Source organism: Hyperoodon ampullatus (assembly GCF_949752795.1).
Source record: "Hyperoodon ampullatus genome assembly, chromosome: 3".
Classification (NCBI taxonomy): domain Eukaryota; kingdom Metazoa; phylum Chordata; class Mammalia; order Artiodactyla; family Ziphiidae; genus Hyperoodon; species Hyperoodon ampullatus.
The window spans coordinates 88,022,311-88,041,732 of NC_136916.1; the positions used below are offsets into that span (position 1 = coordinate 88,022,311).

The 19,422-nt window shown below is 34.6% G+C and overlaps 2 protein-coding genes across 2 annotated transcripts in view; one reads left to right on the forward strand and one right to left on the reverse strand.

Moving 5' to 3' along the window:
- Positions 1-14,182, reverse strand: part of FGF7 (fibroblast growth factor 7) — a gene marked incomplete at its 5' end in the record, with an annotated part of 60,519 nt that extends 46,337 nt beyond the window's left edge. Inside the window, one exon of the mRNA XM_079701118.1 lies at positions 13,897-14,182. Within this exon, the coding sequence (XP_079557244.1) occupies positions 13,897-14,182 (286 nt within the window). The remainder of the gene's footprint in view (positions 1-13,896) is intronic.
- FAM227B (family with sequence similarity 227 member B) overlaps positions 1-19,422 on the forward strand; it is a gene marked incomplete at both ends in the record, with an annotated part of 224,181 nt that overhangs the window by 130,012 nt on the left and 74,747 nt on the right. The window lies entirely within an intron of this gene.

Genomic DNA, 19,422 nt, shown 5'->3' on the forward strand with positions numbered 1-19,422 from the left:
CCTTCTCTCTCTCTCCCTCCCTCCCTCAGTTGCTTAATACTATTGGTAACATTTTACAATTAAAATCTATTCAAGCAGTCTGCTCTAACCACCCCCCTCCTTTTTTTTTTTCAACTGACATTGGCGGCTTTTTTTTTTAACATCTTTATTGGAGTATAATTGCTTTACAATGTTGTGTTAGTTTCTGCTTTATAATAAGTGGATCAGCTATACATATACATATATCCCCATATCTCTTCCCTCTTTTGTCTCCCTCTCACCCTCCCTATCTCACCCCTTTAGGTGGTCACTGAGATCCACAATAGTTAAGTACTTGCCCAAGGTCAATTAATTACTGGAAGAAAAAAGATTAAAACCCTAATATGATATTATTTCCACATCCCTATGCTGCTTCAGACTTTATCATCAATTCAGTGTACTCCTAGGTGTTAAATAACAAGTATTAATGTTTATACTAAAAGAGCACTATGAAAATTAAAATCTACATACTGTCTTTGCACTAACTTATTTTTATTCCCTTTCTCTTGCCTCTTTTAATTGGGAAAAGTCCTAAAAGGATTAGAAATAAATAGAGAACATAGTAATTGTAGACAAAAGAAAGAACCAATTTGCCAATATACTATTTCTTTTTCAACCTATCTTTCAGAAGTGCTTGTTAGAACAAACTCTCTGCGACTTCTTTCATTTGTTTTTGTGTTTGTTCCTTTTGGATTTAATGGCCTTTAGAGAGGGGGACTATGTGGCTGTACTCCTAAAATTGACTGATTTACTCTCTGAAATTAAACGGTATATATGTATGTATTCTGTAATTATGAAGGCACTTACTAATGAACAGAAGTATAAATAGTTTTAACAAATGTCAGAAATGTGTTTAAAATACAACCAAATCAAATTTTGCAATGTCTTTAGCAATTAGTAAGCAAAATAAACAAGGTTTCCACGCCAACTCAAGAGGAAGACAAATGGAGATGTTTTGTACAAGAAAAGTTGGAGCAGAGTTTTTATTTAATAATAAGAAAATGCCAAGTACTCATTAGGGCATATTACAGAGAAGAAAATTGCAGCTGTTTATAGTTCTTCAGATGCAAATTATCCAACTGCATGATGCAAATTAATGTGTGATATTTTAGTCACACCAGTGACAGTATAGTGATACATGTGTTAATAACAAAAATTATGCTTTGAAGTTAAACCTACTTGAGTTCATATCCCAACTCTGGCAGTTACTAGCTATGGAACCTAGAGCAAGCTACCTACCTCTGTGTTGTCTCATCTGCAAAATGAGCATATAACTCTGCCAGGCACACAGTAACTACTCAGTAAGTTTACCTCTTATAGTAATTTTTATGATCCTAAAATTTTATTATTGACCTGTGTTATCATTATGGGGGAAAAGTATAACTTTAAAATACCTCACTTCTTCCCCTTCAAAGTCTCTTAGTATCTTGTGTTGACTATAAGGAAACTGGAAGTTTTAAAGTAGTATTCTGAATATGAACTTCTTGATCTTTAATATATAACAATGTTAATCACACAGTGAATTTATCAGGCCTATTATTCAATATCTACTATTTGTAAGTTAAGTGAACACCCAAATATTTCCAGAAAACAATCAATTATTGCACACAGAGGTTTTTGATATGATCATTTCAATCATCAGCTTATTTTAAACACCAATCTTTCTTAATTAAAAGGAACAGCACCTAAATAGGCAAAACCAGCCTCTGTATTTTTTATTGAAATATAGTTGATTTACAATATTATATTAGCTTCAGGTATACAACATAGTGATTCAAAATTTTTATAGATTATACTCCATTTAGAGTTATTATACAGTATTGTCTATATTCCCTGTGCTATACAATGTATCTTTGTAACTTATTTATTTTACACATAGTAGTTTGTACCTCTAAATCTCCTATCCATGTCTTGCCCCTCCTCCTTCTCTCTTCCTACTGGTAACCACTAGTTTGTTCTCTATATCTGTGAGTCTGTTCCTTTTTTGTTATATTCACATTTGTTTTATTTTTTGGATTCCACATATAATTGATAACCTACAGTATTTATCTTTCTCTGTCTGACTTATTTAACTAAGAATAATACCCTCCAGATCCATCCATATTGTTGGAAATGGCAAAAATTTGTGCTTTTTCATGGCTGAGTAGTATTCCATCTTCATTCATTCATTCATTCATTCACTCATGTGTTGACAGGCACTTAGATTGCTTTTGTATCTTGGCTATTGTAAATAATGCTGCTATGAACATTGGGGTTCAGTGTCTTTTTGAATTAATGTTTTTATTTTCTTTGGATATATACCCAGGAGTGGAATTGCTGGCTTATATGATAGTTCTATTTTTAGATTTTTTGAGGACCCTCCACAGTGGCGGCACCAATTTACACTCCTACCAATAGTGTACAGGGCTCCCTTTCTCTACATCCTCTCCAGCATTTGTTATTTATGGTCCTTTTGATGATAACAATTCTGAGAGCTGTGAGGTGATATCTCATTATGGTAGCCTATGTATAATTTTAAAACTAGAATTTGTATACTAGCAAACTTATGAAACTGGCCAATTCCTGAGGGTTTTTTCTTTCCTCTTGTAAAGTGGACTAATAGTGTGGTTGCAATCTTACAGCAAAGAGGTATTTTGAGGATTAATTAGAATGGAATGAAGTGTTCACCAATTTCAATACTGGCATGTGTATTTTTAAAGAATTAACATCATTTTAGTAATCTGCTTATATTTAGTCACTCAATAAACATGTTCCCAATTGTACATTGTGCAATTTTGTGTAGACTAAATTAGAAGATTTATGACAGTAACAAACAAAATTTATTTCTACACAGTGCAGTAATTTTAAAAGTAATATTAATATGAACACCCGATAAAATATTAAATAGTACCTTAAAACATGACAAGTTTTAGGTCCAAGTACAAACTTAACAACCATGATATAGATTTATTTATGTTCCTCTTCTTTGGGATGAATTTTTATTCAATATCTGATCAACTTCAAGCCAATTAAGAGAAAATTTGAAGACCAAATTAGAGCAGAATCTTCTCAGAGTTGAGAGCACCTCTCTATGTCTATTAAACATACAACATTATTTTATAATGTATTATTTGTACAGGAAGGGAGTTGAACACAATTTCTCAGAAACAGGGACACATCAGTAGATATATCTAAGTGGGAAAACACCTCACCTCATTGCCTACTTCCGGATTTAGAGGGAGTAAATCTGCACAGCTGCTTGACTACCGAGTGTCCTGGTTAAATAGCTGAAGCAGGTGATGCAACTCTAATAGTAATAAAAGTTGTCTTATCTTAAAGAATGTGGCAGATAACTTTCATAATTTTGTCTTTAAAGGCTAAGAAGAAGCTTCAAAACCATTGTTTCTCTCACTATTTAGAAACTGCTGTGGGGAAGAAAATCCTCCATAATCATAAGGTGCCATGATCATTACTGAACAGCTCACTTAAGCATATTACAATGATGATCAAAGATTCAAATTACATTGAAAAGAGAAAAATATTCAGTTATCCAGAAAAACAATATTATTCCAATTAGCAGAACTTCAATTATGCCTTTAAAAAACTTTTCCTTTAAAGGAAATAGACATTTTTAGTAAGCAGAGCAATTAGACAAAGTCGGAAAATTGACAAAGGGCAAATGTTCTCATATTTTTTAATAGAAAAAAAAAAGGTTTACCTTAGTGAGCTTAACATTGATAACTGGAAAGGTATTTAATCGCTTTCCGTTTCCCAACCTTGCAATACTTTCTTACTACCAAGCATGTAGAAAAAATATTTCCCCTGAAAGTAATACATTCGTCTTCTCTCTTTCATCCTGCTCATCCTTCAGGTCATTTTCTCCCAGAAAAGACCTCCACGCCCACCTCCTCAAGTTGAGTTAGGCAACACCTGAATGTGCTCTAAACTTTCCCCCTCTGACTTGTAGTTCACCCTCCACCCCCTACTAATCTGTTAATTCTCTAAATACACGGACTATGGACTTTTAATTACGGTAGCCTTGATCTGGTATAAGGAAGGTATCAATGACTGTTTGTCGAATTAACAAAGAATGAAAAAAGAAATCACCAGTCTTGTTTTGTGTGACATCTTCATCATTCAAGCAAGCAAGGGAGGAAACTTTTCACTGCCTACGGTGAGCTCCCATGACAGCTGCTTCAATGTGAACCCCACTAACCAGGACTGTGGTCAGAAATACAGTTAGAGACATCATAAATCACCAAAAGACTATCTGAGGATCAGGCTACTGGCACTAAAACAAATTGAGAGTATGTTCACCAACTTTTTACTTCTCCCCAGCTCTCTCTTCCTATACACATGTCCTCTCCTCTCTTCAACCTTCCCAAGATCAGTTTTATAAGTGCTGCTAGAAAGTAGGCAGATCTCTACATAAATATTATCAGCCCACTGCTGTTTTCACTAGTATAGCTCATTTAATTTTTAAAGACTTTTCCCCTCTTTGTATCCTTTTAGTACAGATATTCCTTAAGCCAATATAAACTACGAATTTTTTTCTGCATATAGTTTTTCACATGTAGGGATTAGTTGACAGTCAGATGAAAATAAGAATGAGTGCTGAGGAAGGCTGCCGCTTTTCCAGGATGGGTCTTCACCATGCCCTGCCAATCACCCTTTCAGTGTCACCAGTGGTACCTGTGCCTGCTTATATTATTGACCTCTACAAAAAAACCTTGCCACTCCTCCCTTAAAATTACCTAGAAAAACATTAAGTCAAAGAGGTTCTGGAGACCAACATTTTCTTAATAATAGAGAATTTTAAAAAGTGAAGTGTACTTCTGTTTTATTTTAGCAAGCTTTTTCATTCTTGTCCACATTAAATTTTCATGATAATTTACTAATCTATTTCTTACCTATAGTTAATTTTAAATGTATAAAAACTTAACAGAGAAATATGAGTGATTGTCAGTTTGTCTTCCCTTCTTCCACCCATTGCATTGAGCTATCTGCCATTGGGAGACAAAGGGAGAGTAAGACATGATACTTATCTTTCCAGAACTGACATTCTAGTGTCATTGCCAAATGCAAACAGAAGAAACCATAAGACAAGCAAATGTGTTGTATATGACTAGAAAAGCAGTTAGTTCTATTTAAAATCTCAAATAAGTGACTTTTTCAAAGGGTATGAAACTAATTTATTAAATTTGCAGTCCTCCCTTCTGTTTAGGTTAAATTTCAAACTTCTAAATAGTTTTTGGCCAGTAAATGAAACGTGTTCTTTATTGATATAATTGAAATAACTTCAATTTTTACTCAAACTGCTTTTCTGAAAAGTAAAACAAAGTTTATTGATTTTAGGTATATAAGATAAGAATTCTTCAATCATGTTGGAATGCTAAAATATTTTTAGATTACTGCATGGGAAATGTTTTTGTCAGTTTCTAGATTGCTCAAATGATAGCTGTTGGGCATCATTTCAGATTAGGAGAAGGTTCTTTAAAGCTTCTCAGAAGTCAGAAGGAGCTTCAAACTAGGCTTAAATCTCACTGCAAATCTCTGGATTTCAGTACAGCATTTATACCCAAAATACTACCCTAATAGTCCAAAATTATATGCAGGCTCCTGACTTTGGCACACATTTTTGGTTCAAGGTCACTCTTAAAACATTGGTTCAAGTCCATTTTTATAGCCTTTTTATTTGGACCTAACAACAGAGTGGAAGCTTGGTTTTCGTTCTTCACTACACCAAAGATAGATTCCCTAGGCAATAGCTCCCTAGTTTCCATTTAGAAATTTAAATGTTTTACCCAAATCAGGGATGAGAGTAGGGAGGGTAGTGGGGGTGCAGGGTATACTCTGCTGTCAGATAATTTTGGGAAACCATATATAGTCTTCTCCTAGAGTTTTGCAATTCATACTAGTGTAGTATAGGCTTGGAGAATTTTCTGCTGTGAAAAAAACTTGTTCAGCTTTATTTAACCTAATATTTTCCAATGAGCCACAGAAACTGTGCTGCAGGAAACACCATTAATATCTCAAAGGACACTAGTGTTCTAAGAAACAAAGTTTGTAATTGCTGCTGTAAGAAAAATCTGAGGCAGGCTGAGGTGATTCTGAATTTGATCTCAAATCATTTTCTCAGCATTATCTACAATTACATGTGAAGTTCAAATAGGCAGATGAAATGGAAAATATTACAGTAGCTTTTAATGGAACTTGATAAATATGCTATTTAAGGATGTTGAAATATGCCTCATTTCTCCTTTCTCGTATTAATCAGAAAAAATAAACTCAGTTTCAGAATAGTCTGGATAAATAAGCAAAGATTATTATAGCTAAAAGCACAAATTTTCAAACCTCCTATATGAGTAACGTATGCAATAATCTATTATCATTTCAACCCCTCTGTACACTATTTTGTTTTTGTTTGTTTCCACCTCAGAAATCCTTCATCTACTATATTATCAATCCATTGCATTCAATTTCCTTTATTCCGTAAGGGCATCAAAAACTTAGTGGACTATTGTACATCAACTACTTCAGTTTTTTAAAAGTTTAGTAGAGCTGTATTTTATGAGAATCTTTTATATTTAAGTCCTCCCTAAACTTAAAATACAAAATTCATTAATTTTTATATAAAGTTCTTTATTCCTTTCATCTCTCACCTTTTTCTTTCCTGTTCACAGACAAAAGATATTTTCTTCCTTTTTATTCTTAGGACACTAGCCAATGACCCTATCAAGTACTTGTGGCCACACCAGTAGAAGTGATTACATTCTTCTGCAGGAAAATTGACTGGAGCAACTGAAGAATCTCTAGAGACAGTTCTCCCCAATATACATTAAACTTTTTTTCTCTGAGAAGGACGTTGTCTGCCTAAAAGGCAAGTTCTACCTGGACATGGATATTGGATAATTCTTCTCTCTCCTGCACCCTAATCCCTTTGTCTTTATATATTATTACACAAACCCAACTAGCTGAATAACTTTAATGACGTTTTCTTTGTTAGTAAATTTGGTATGGCTTCTCTACCTAAGTCAGGTGCAGATATCATCTCAAATACAGATGCGAATCTTGGTCAAGAAACAGTCAAATGTTCAGTGATTCTTTAATGTGGTTTTCAGAACCATGTGAAAGGCAGACAATTTTATTTTCCAACCTATTTTGCTTGCAGAAAGATTGGATATGAACCAGGAGGACATTATGTTAAGTGAAATAGGCTAAATACAGAAAGACAAATACTACATGATACAACTTACAGGAAGAATCTAAAATATTAGTTTTAAAGATGTTAAAATAAAATAAAAATTAGTTTTCTCTTATGGAAGCAGAGTAGAATAATGGTTGCTAGGGGCTGGAGGGTGGGGGAAACAAGGAGATATTAGTCAAAGGATACTAAGTTTCAGTTTTGCAAGGTGAATAAATCCAAGAGATATACTGTACAGTGTAGTGTCCATAGTTTACAATATTGTATACTTAAATATTTTCTAAGACGATAGACCTTATGTTAAGTACTTTTATCACAAATAATAATAATAGTAATTAATAAAAAAGGGCAGGAGGAAACTTTTGGAAGTGATAGGTACGTTTATGGCATAGAATATAGTGATGTATTCTTACCTCTGAATTCATCAAGTTTTATACATTAAATAAGTACAGCTTTTTATATGTCAATCATACCTCAATAAATTTTTTAAAGAAAGATTGGATACGGTTTAGGAAAAGGAGGAATTCATATGGAAGCTCTTTTCATTTAATATTAATTTTTCTCAGTATTCCTTAGATATACACAATTCCTGCCTCTTCTTCTATGTGCCATATGTGAAATTAAAACATAGAAAAATATTGTATTCCAGTAGTGATGAAAAAGAAGTTACTCTGCTACCATAAATTCTTTGATACAGACGAAGAAAGCTGGACTCTTTAGAAAAGAAAGAAAGCTTTGCCTTAATCCCCAATTTACAAACTGCTAGGTTCGTAGTCTTTCACTAATCTGGATAGACCCTCTAGGCTTATGGTTTCTTCCCTGTTGGATTTTCTAGACTGGAGTTTGTCTCTTTAAATCACTGCTTTCATGAGGTGGTCATAGGAGGTGAAACTCTAATTTGGGGCATCTGGGTTCATAATCATAAGTGGCTCATTTAAGTGCCTTGTAAGCTGGCATTGATGCCTGTTCTCCAGGTTCCCTGCTGCAGCACCACTTGAAAGTGTCAGAAGAGAGTCAGACCTGCCTGTCATTTTGAAACTGTGGCACCAGTCCTATTTTTCCCCAGCAATGAATTCATTCATGGAAGATGCCTTCTTAAATAGTAGCTGCAGAGCTGTTATCACGTGCATTTCCAAGCCAGTTCACCAAATGTTGGAGCCATTAAGATTTGTCAGAAAGGTTGAATGGACCCAGAAGAATTTCCTTGATGCATAATTCAGAGATTCATTCCTGATAAGCCCATTTCAAAATCCCCCAGGGTAGAGATTAACTCAGGAGTCCTCTAAAGGTTCCAAAACGTTCCCAGGACACCCGAGGGAATCCTGCTGAATTAGAAGCCTTGTCTCATTAAGTAGTGGTTTTCAGCCTTAGCTGCCCATTAGACTCACTGGAGAGCTTTAAACAAACACTGATGCCTGGGTCCTTCCTGCCTTCGCAAGATTCTGATTAAACTGATCTGTGGTTTCCCCAGTAATCTAATGTGATCCCCTCAGGCTCAGCTTTGGAGCCAGCCATGTCAGAATTATCTGGGGAGCTTTTAAAATTCCTGATGCCCAGGCTGCACCCCAAATACATTTAATGAGAATCTTTGTGGGTGGAACCTGGTATCAGTATTTTTTAAAGTTTTGCAGCTGATTACAATATTTAGCCAAGGCTGAGAAATAGAAAAGTCTAGAAAAGGAACCCCTTCCATATATCTAAAAGCTGGCTTCTTGCATCCTCTTCAATTCACTTGCATCTCTGAAAGCTCTAAAACTATAGGCTGAAGAGTTGTAATACAACTAAGTCACAAGGTTAAATACATGATCAGATGCTCTGGATTAATATAGAAATGAAAGTGATGGCCAGTTCAGATGACAATTTACGAAATAAATAAGAGATGCACCTGTGGCAATAAGTTGTTACTAGCACTTAATAAGTGCCAGGCACTGGTGTTAGCCTAAAAAAAGGGGAAGACCATAAAATGAAAAATTATTCTTAACATTAAAGTTTTCAAAGACTAGCTAATATTTCCAAATCTAGCTACTTCCAAATTGCTAGTATTTCCAAATGTTCCATAATTTACAGCCTTGACAACTTAAAGAAGAGAATAAGGTCACCAGTTCTACAGGATTCCATTTTGTCAGTAATTCTATGATTTTGATTCAGTTCCATAGATATGTTCCTCTTTGTCTATTTTTTTTAGAGATGTGATTGTCATGATTTTCTTATTTTTTATTTTGACGGCGTGAATTATTGTTCTTTTAGATAACTTGCTAAGAACTCTTTGGAGAATAAGCAAGTTTGCTATCTTTGTATTTAGAGGTGATATGTGTATTTGTTAGCTACTAGGAGAGATTCTTGTTGAGCAGGAGCTTATCCAAAGAATTGTTGACAGTTGAGTCACCGAAGATTTTGTGGTCAAATCAGATCCAACAGCAGTGTGTTTATTTGCTTTTTGCCAATTGTTAGGCCATATCCAGTCACAGTCTAACAATCCAAAAGACAATATTGCCAAATCATTGGCCAGTTTTCAGAATGGCTAACCCTTTTCTTGCTATGGAACTTACAATGCTTAATAATAACAAGTGAGGCATACTTTTTCTTGAATCAATGGCTTATGGCAATTAAGGATTTCCTCTCAAAAGGAATTGGAACCAAAAAACTTTTTAGTAATTGGATGCCAAAAGCAAGAAAATCATCCTGAGGGACTGAGTTTTCAGAGTCCACATGTGTCTCTCAGGGCAGTTGTTGCTTGCCCAGTGCACTGCTGCTGTCTCTCACTCACCACCTCAACTTCCAGCTTAAATAGCAGTGTTATTTGTGTCAGGTGAGGAGTGATTGCCTCTGTCTGCTGATGGGTTGCCTGGTCCAATTATCTAAATTCACCCTCTGGCCTTAGTCCCCAAGGGGAGAAACTCTGACAACAGCAGTGGAAGTATTGACCATCCATTGCCAGTCCTTTCGTGATATTATTAATGTTCTCCTCTGCAGAGAATGTGGATATTTATTTCATTTTGAAGGGGCATTTTATGCTTTTATTTTTCTTTTTATTAGTTCAGGTTAAGTTCTAGTTTCATCACTTAGAAACCTACTAAAAGGCTAATGTGGTGCCACCAGAGAACAAGTTGAGAGGAGAGGCTTTCTTGCCTCCGGAGTAAGAATAACGTGCGATCTCATGACCCGTTCTCCAGTGATAGCTTCTCTCCCCTCCAGAGTCAGAAATACAGTTCAGCATCTCTTGGCCTCTTATGAATTCCTACTTTTACATAGTCAGGTCTTGCTTATATGGCTACTAATACAAGTCTTGTTTCTGTTGGGTTACTTGGTGCATTTTTTCTGACATTGACTCATTCTTATCTAGATTCAAAATTTTCACAAGACAACACTATACTTAAGACTGAAGTGAGACCCTTACAACCCAAGGTAGCTCAAGTAATTTTTTAATTCCCTAAAGATGTGAGACATGAGCCGTCATATCCACCTCCTTATCACTCCTGTTCTCTTCCTCCAGGCCCTCCATTCACCTGCCCCAGATCAACACCTTCTGGAAGGAGAATTATACACCCAGGTTTTTCACCTCACCTACCTACTCCAGTCCATTATCTTAGCAATATCTTATAAGCCACATTCCTATGAGTGAGCAGTGCTTCTGCTGGTGAAGTAAGCAGTCCTTCAAGATCCATTAACATCTTCAGGTCACTTTTCTTTCATTCAAAGCAAAGCCATGAGAATGGACTGGGGGCTTTTGTATGGTAACCCAGAGAAAAACTGTTTCAGGTCACTGGCATCTAACTTTTCATGCAAATTTTTATCATCTAAGACATTTAAATCTATACCATCTTAAAAGGCCTCCAAAGAAGGATATTTAACAACCAGTGAATGAATTTAAGGCATCAGAACACTGAAAATGAAATTCAAAGTTTAATCTTAACCTTTACCACTTTCTGACCTCTGCTGAGTTTCAATGTAGTAGACAATCCAATTGCCTTTTACTTTCTCATCTTAATGAAAATAGGAAGGAAACATCTTTTGTTCATTTGTTCATCAATTCAATTAAGGATTGAGGAATGTAAACAATCTACAAGTTTTATAATTTCAATTTTTTTGTTTTCTTTGACTTTTTAAAATTCTGTTGAGCACTTTCTTTGTACCTGGATTTCTTTGTACCTGGATACAGTAGCTTCAACTTCACATGTGACAATTTGCATGTTTTATGTATGAGGCATTCAATTTTAAAATTGAATAATAGGAAATGACTATCAGAATTCTGTTCTATGTTATTCTCCATATATTTTTCCATGGAGTGCCTTAGGATTTCCTATAAACAACAGTGATTAGCCCCTTGTTATGGAGAAGCCTGACAGGCTTCTTCTTCAATAGGATAGCACAACTTGACAACAATTTTGGAGCTACTGAAATGATCCCGATGTAAATTTCCCTTTCCAGGAGAATTTATCATATCAAGAAAGTATATAGACTAGGTATACAGTCTATGGAAAAGCTTATAGAAGTGAAGGTTATTTACATATTTTATATCATGTCTTTTAGTACATTGGTATTGTGACATTCTAATTTATAATGATATAAAATGACTTTCTTTCCTTCCTTCCTTCCTTCCTTCTTTCCTTCCTCCCTTTTTCTTCCTTTCTTTTTTTACTGTAGAATTAGAGTTAGAATAGAAATTGTCTACCAAATTGGCTTTATGGTTACTCAAGGTCAATGCTAAATTGTGTTTCAAACTATAAAAAACGTCAGCATTTTGTGTATGTTTTAACATAGCTGAGTTTCATGGTTTCAAGAAATTTTAATATAAAATAAAACATATATATCTGAATGCATTCCAATCAGATATTCCAATTGATCCCAAATAATTATGAATATTATTCACTTTCACTGGATTTTACATCTAATTTTTCACTTTTTCATTACTTGGTAAAAGCATTCAAAAGGAATTAGCATATGGAAGAATTCTATAGTGTTTAGGTTCAGTAACCTTATTATTACAATTTGAAATTAGTTCTGACAGCTCAACTTATCATTGAGATAACATTCACTTTCATCTCATTCAATGTTTATGGTAATTATATGAGTACTTAGATTGTTCACATTTATATTATATATTCTGAGGTTTAGAATAAAATAGACTGTAAGAACTAGAAGGTATATTGGAGATCATCTGTAGATTAAAAAAAAATGAGAATTGGAAAAAGTAAGAAATTGTTCCAAAGTCATTCATAGGCAGGGATTGGACCTATCTGTCATAATTTCCACCTGGGCTCTGTTTTCTCCACCAAGTTCTGTTATCCATTATAAATCTCAATAACTTTTAAATAAATTTATTTATTGATGTGAGCCAAATTCTGTTGCTCACAGAGAAGTAGCTATCCACAAAACTTTCCTCCAAGTAGTTATTTCCTTACCTAAACTTCAGTATAATCAGAACAATATTCTAGAACTAGCACATTAACATTATTAATAGAGGTAATAATAAAGCCATACTGTTAGCAATCCATTTAAATGGCCTTAACATTCTATATCAATTATAGTTTAAAAAGTGGATTCTCTCATTTTCATATTGGAAATGTAATTCCCCATATTCCCATATTGGTTCATTAGTTTGGAAGCCTAAAAGCCATTTACTAAACAAGCAGCAAAAGTTTTAAATACTCACTATAATCCTAACACTGTGCTAGGCAAATGTTTACACCATCACCCCATGCATTCTTTTTCAATTGACTTTAACGTACATAATATTATAAAATGATATGAAAATAACATTGTTCAAGTACTAGTAATACAAACAAAATTTCCTTCCACTCAGTGATTTTAAATTCTTAATGTATATGTTAGGTATATATTGATATTTTACTGCATAAAACTTAATACTTTTGAAATTGGTTATTAATCATAACTGCTAAATGATAAATCCAACCCTGACATATCAACATGAAAAGAATAACTGATTCTTGAGGAAAATGTAATTATTTACATTTAAATCATGGAATTAACATCTCTTCCAACTCACTTTTATTTCCTACTTCACATTCACATTTCTCTTAAGGTAACATGGAACTTTTATGGCACAGAATATTTAGATAAAGAAAATGTTAGAAGGAACCTATTTTTGTGCCTAGGTAAATAATTAAGCAATCAAATACAAGCTCTTTATGATACGAACAGATGAGGATACCACAGATTCCCTTCTGTTTTAAAACTATACACAATTGCACAAGTCACTGAATGCATATTTTCAGTATTTCACACCATGGAAATATTTTTTCAAGGGAAATCAAATTATTTTTAAAAATTATCTGTTCCTCAAACTAATGGTAAGTCATTTTTGGTGAGCATTTCCTGAGTACTCTATTAGAGTTCCTAATGACTTTTGCTAGAACACAATAAATCACATTTCAGTATGAATACTAGCATTTACATTTTGCTTAACATATGAGCATTTTGAGCTTAGGACATGGAGAATATATTTTCAAATTGGCTTGAGTGATCAGCTCCAACTATAGTATTAGTAGATTTGCCCTACTCCAGGAGATAGTTTTAGGAACATAGTTTAACTATCCTGATTTAGAGCCAATAGAAAGTTATATTTAATTTTTTTTCAAAAAAAAAAGGAAACTGAGAAAACATGTCACTTGAAAATTGATCCTTTCACAGATTAAGATTCATAAGCTGTGTTGTAAATAAAAAACATTACTTACTGTAATTATTCTTCATCTCTTGGGTCCCTTTGACTTTGCCTCGTTTATCAATCCTCAGATACCACTGTGTTCGACAGAAGAGTCTTCTCACTCTTATATCCCCTCCTTCCATGTAATCATAACTTCTTGTATGTCGCTCAGGGCTGGAACAGTTCACATTTGTAGCCATTTGCTCTGGAGTCATGTCATTGCAAGCTAAAGATATAGTGCCCACTAGACAGATAATGTGGAAGCATGATCTGTAGAGCAAACTTGGCAGGATCCATGTCAGTATCCATTTGCGCATTATAGTATAGTGCCCCGGGTGTTCATGAATAACATAATGAAAATTAAATCTTGAGTTGATTGTTGTTCCTAGGTCATTGACCTCGTCCTATCTGTGAACTGTAGATTGATTTAAGAAAGAGTAGTTGCACTCTCCAAGTTGTTAGCCTTATCCTTTTAGTTCCTGATAACAATATAGAATTCCTCCTTAAATAACTCTGTCAGTATATCCTTATAAAAACAGGTTGTAATAAGCTCAGTTGCTGCGTTGCTGTTTGCTACTTGACTTCTGTTTGCAATGAGAGATTAAGAATGGGGAGGGAGGAGAGAGAGGAAGATGAAAAGTTATATGTATAAATTTCAGTGTGTAAATACTATTATAACATACTGTGTAATTCATACTGTGAAGGTACATTTAAAACAGCTTTCACAGAGGATGTCAATGTCTTTACCACTCTGTATGTAGATTTACAAAAGTTATGCATTAGTAGAGACAAATCAGAATATGATTGTACCATTCATTCCAGTTCGTACTTGGTAAGAAACATCCTGCAATTAGAGCTGTTGATTTAAATTAAGTTCTAAAATTACTATTAACAAAATATAAATGCTTTTCCCTATGTTTCTTTATTATATTCTTTTACGTTTGTGGTTTGTCTGTTATTTTCTCCTGAACTGCCCACATTTCTCAAGTTAAATGTCAGGATTGCTCTGGAGAATTTCAACCTTATCTTTATGTAAGTTCTACAGCAGAATTACTATAGATAATCTCACAGCTCAAAAATCTGGTAACTTTACTTTTCCCCTCAGTACTAAAACCAGAAAAAGAGATAAACTACTCACAAATATTCAGCATTATTTTTAAAGACAAATAACAGTCACTTACTTGTTCTGTTGATAACAGCTGGATACACAAGAATTCCATGTCTGTTGTCTGCCCTGTGCAACTTGAGCCTCTCTACTGTAGCTACAAACTATTTCTCAGCTGAGAAATTCTCCAGCAGAATCATAATTGTTTCCATAAATCAACAGGCAAGAGGATTTTCTCTGTGTATGTGAGCGCATGTGAGCTTGTGTGTGTGTGTGTGGAGCCTTTTATTCAGGGCTTTTCGATAAATACCTTTGCTGACCTCATTGGAAGCAATTAAAACTTAACCAGTGAGCTGTTAGTTGAATACAACAGTGAGACTAAAGGAGGCTTGTATAGTATTCATTCAATGGTCATGAGAGGGAGCTATGAACATGGTTTATGCTCAGACCTACAACTGGGTACCTACTTTGTAGAAACAAATCTCTGACTCTGAAGCAGTTAGAAGGGGAAAGGGAATTTTTTAGATTGTCTTATAACATAGCAGTTGTATATAAGTTGAAAATATTTCTTGGAACATGTATATAAAAGGGATTTTTTTAATTTAAAATCTTTTACATAGCTTTATGATACATGCATTTCTACTGTTACTCCTTTGTGTTCAGAATGTTAGAATGAAACTACTAATGTGTATAAATTCACATCTTACTGTCTTCAAGAACTATATAACTGAGTTAAGGGTATATCTCTTCATACAGAGATATTTCAGCATTGCATATGAATATAATTTTATATCTTAAGTTACTAGACTGAAAGTAAGAATAACAACATTCTTATTTGAGTTGGGCCACTAATTACCAGTATGACCTGGGCAAGTCACTTGACGTTTCTGAATCTCAGCTGCTACATTTGTAAAATTGGTCTAGATGATTCTGTTGTGCCTTGTAGTTTTAAAATTCTGTGACTTGTTACTTACACTAACTACTAAGATAAGGAAGAGGATACATACTTTTAAAATTATTATTCTTAAAAATTAAAAAATAATTTATATGGTTTTATATTGGTTATCAATGTTTGACTCTTGCCCTTAATAAGAACATTAATGCAATAAATAAATGTTAATTTAGGGATGGAATTTTAAGAGGTATAGCTCATGTAAATAAGAGAACGCTACTTTGCTTTCCAACATGAGTTATTCTCCCCTTTATTTCCTGTTCTAACATGTATATAGTAACATTCTAGTGTTTTATTAGATATTTGTTGGAAAATAATTGCATTGTTCACCTAAAACAATATTTAGGAATACATATTAAAATTCTCTTTCCCATATTAACACCCCAACACACACATACACACACACGCACACACACACACACCACAAACACTTGAAATGCACTACTTTACCACCAGGTGGTGCATGTAGACCAAATAGGAAAACAAAATTAAGTACGTTCAGTTGTATTATAATTTATGTGATTTCCCTTTGTTCTGAGACTGAACGAGGAAGAAATAGAAAATATGAACAGACCAATGACAAGCACTGAAATTGAAACTGTGATTCAAAATCTTCCAACAAACAAAAGCCCAGGACCAGATGGCTTCACAGGCGAATTCTATCAAACATTTAGAGAAGAGCTAACACCTATCCTTCTCAAATTCTTCCAAAATATAGCAGAGGGAGGAACACTCCCAAACTCAATCTACGAGGCTACCATCACCCTGATACCAAAACCAGACAAAGATGTCACAAAGAAAGAAAACTGCAGGCCGATATCACGGGTGAACATAGATGCAAAAATCCTCAACAAAATACTAGCAAACAGAATCCAACAGCACATGAAAAGGATCATACTCCATGATCAAGTGGGGTTTATTCCAGGAATGCAAGGATTCTTCAATATACACAAATCAATTAATGTGATACACCATATTAACAAATTGAAGGATATAAACCATATGATCATCTCAATAGATGCAGAGAGAGCTTTTGACAAAATTCAACACTGATTTATGATAAAAACCCTCCAGAAAGTAGGCATAAAGGGAACTTACCTCAACATAATAAAGGCCATATATGACAAACCCACAGCCAACATCGTCCTCAATGGTGAAAAACTGAAAGCATTTCCACTAAGATCAGGAACAAGACAAGGTTGCCCACTCTCACCACTGTTGTTCAACATAGTTTTGGAAGTTTTAGCCACAGCAATCAGAGAAGAAAAGGAAATAAAAGGAATCCAAATTGGAAAAGAAGAAGTAAAGCTGTCACTGTTTGCAGATGACATGATACTATACATAGAGAATCCTAAAGATGCTACCAGAAAACTACTGGAGCTAATAAATGAATTTGGTTAAGTAGCAGGATACAAAATTAATGCACAGAAATCTCTTGCATTCCTATACACTAATGATGAAAAATCTGAAAGTGAAATTAAGAAAACACTCCGATTTACCATTGCAACAAAAAGAGTAAAATATCTAGGAATATACCTACCTAAGGAGACAAAAGACCTGTATGCAGAAAATTATAAGACACTGATGAAAGAAATTAAAGATGATAGAAACAGATGGAGAGGTATACCATGTTCTTGAATTGGAAGAATCAACATTGTGAAAATGACTATACTACCCAAAGCAATCTACAGATTCAATGCAATCCCTATCAAACTACCACTGGCATTTTTCACTGAACTAGAACAAAAAATCTCACAGTTTGTATGGAAACACGAGAGACCCCGAATAGCCAAAGCAATCTTGAGAAAGAAAAATGGAGCTGGAGGAATCAGGCTCCCTGACTTCAGACTATACTACAAAGCTACAGTAATCAAGACAGTATGGTACTGGCCCAAAAACAGAAATATAGATCAATGGAACAGGATAGAAAGCCCAGAGGTAAACCCATGCACATATGGTCACCTTATCTTTGATAAAGGTGGCAAGAATATACAGTGGAGAAAAGACCGTCTCTTCAGTAAGTGGTGCTGGGAAAACTGGACAGCTACATGTAAAGGAATGAAATTAGAACACTCCCTAACACCATACACAAAAATAAGCTCAAAATGGATCAAAGACCTAAATGTAAGGCCAGACACTATTCCTTAGAGGAAAACATAGGCAGAACATTCTATGACATAAATCACAGCAAGATCCTTTTTGACCCACCTCCTAGAGAAATGGAAATAAAAACAAGAATAAACAAATGGGACCTAATGAAACTTAAAAGCTTTTGCACAGCAAAGGAAACCATAAACAAGATGAAAAGACAACCCTCAGAATGGGAGAAAATATTTGCAAATGAAGCAACTGACAAAGGATTAACCTCCCAAATTTATAAGCAGCTCATGTAGCTCAATATCCAAAAAAACAAACAGCCCAATCCAAAAATGTGCAGAAGACCTAAATAGACATTTCTCCAGAGAAGATATACATATTGCCAACAAACACATGAAAGGATGCTCAACATCATTAATCATTAGAGAAATGCAAATCAAAACTGCAATGAGGTATCATCTCACACTGCTCAGAATGGCCATCATCAAAAAAATCTCCAAACAATAAATGCTGGAGAGGGTGTGGAGAAAAAGGAACCCTCTTGCACTGTTGGTGGGAATGTAGATTGATACAGCCACTATGGAGAACCATGTGGAGTTTCCTTAAAAAACTAAAAATAGAACTACCATACGGCCCAGCAATCCCACTACTGGGCATATACCCTGAGAAAACCATAATTCAAAAAGAGTCATGTACCACAATGTTCATTGCAGCTCTATTTACAATAGCCAGGACATGGAAGCAACCTAAGTGTCCATTGACAGATGAATAGATAAAGAAGATGTGGCACACGTATACAATGGAATATTACTCAGCCATAAAAAGAAACGAAATTGAGTTATTTGTAGTGAGGCGGATGGAACTAGAGGCTGTCAAACAGAGTGAAGTAAGTCAGAAAGAGGAAAACAAATACCATATGCTAACGCATATATATGGAATCTAAAAAACAACACAAAATGGTTCTGAAGAACCTAGGGGCAAGATAGGAATAAAGATGCAGATGTAGAGAAGGGACTAGAGGACATGGGGAGGGGGAAGGGTAAGCTGGGACAAAGTGAGAGAGTGGCACGGACACATATACACTACCAAATGTAAAATAGATAGCTAGTGGGAAGCAGCCACATAGCACAGGGAGATCAGCTCAGTGCTTTGTGTCCACCTAGAGGGGTTGGATAGGGAGAGTGGGAGGGAGACACAAGAGGGAGGAGATATGGGGATATATGTATATGTAAAGCCGATTCACTTTGTTATACAGCAGGAAGTAACACCATTTTAAAGTAATTATACTCCAATAAAGATGTTAAAAAAATAAAATAAAAATTAAAAAAAGAGAAGTCCACAGTCTATTTAGGGAAAGAAAACATGAAAAGTAAATCACAATAATTTTATAATTTGTAATTCAA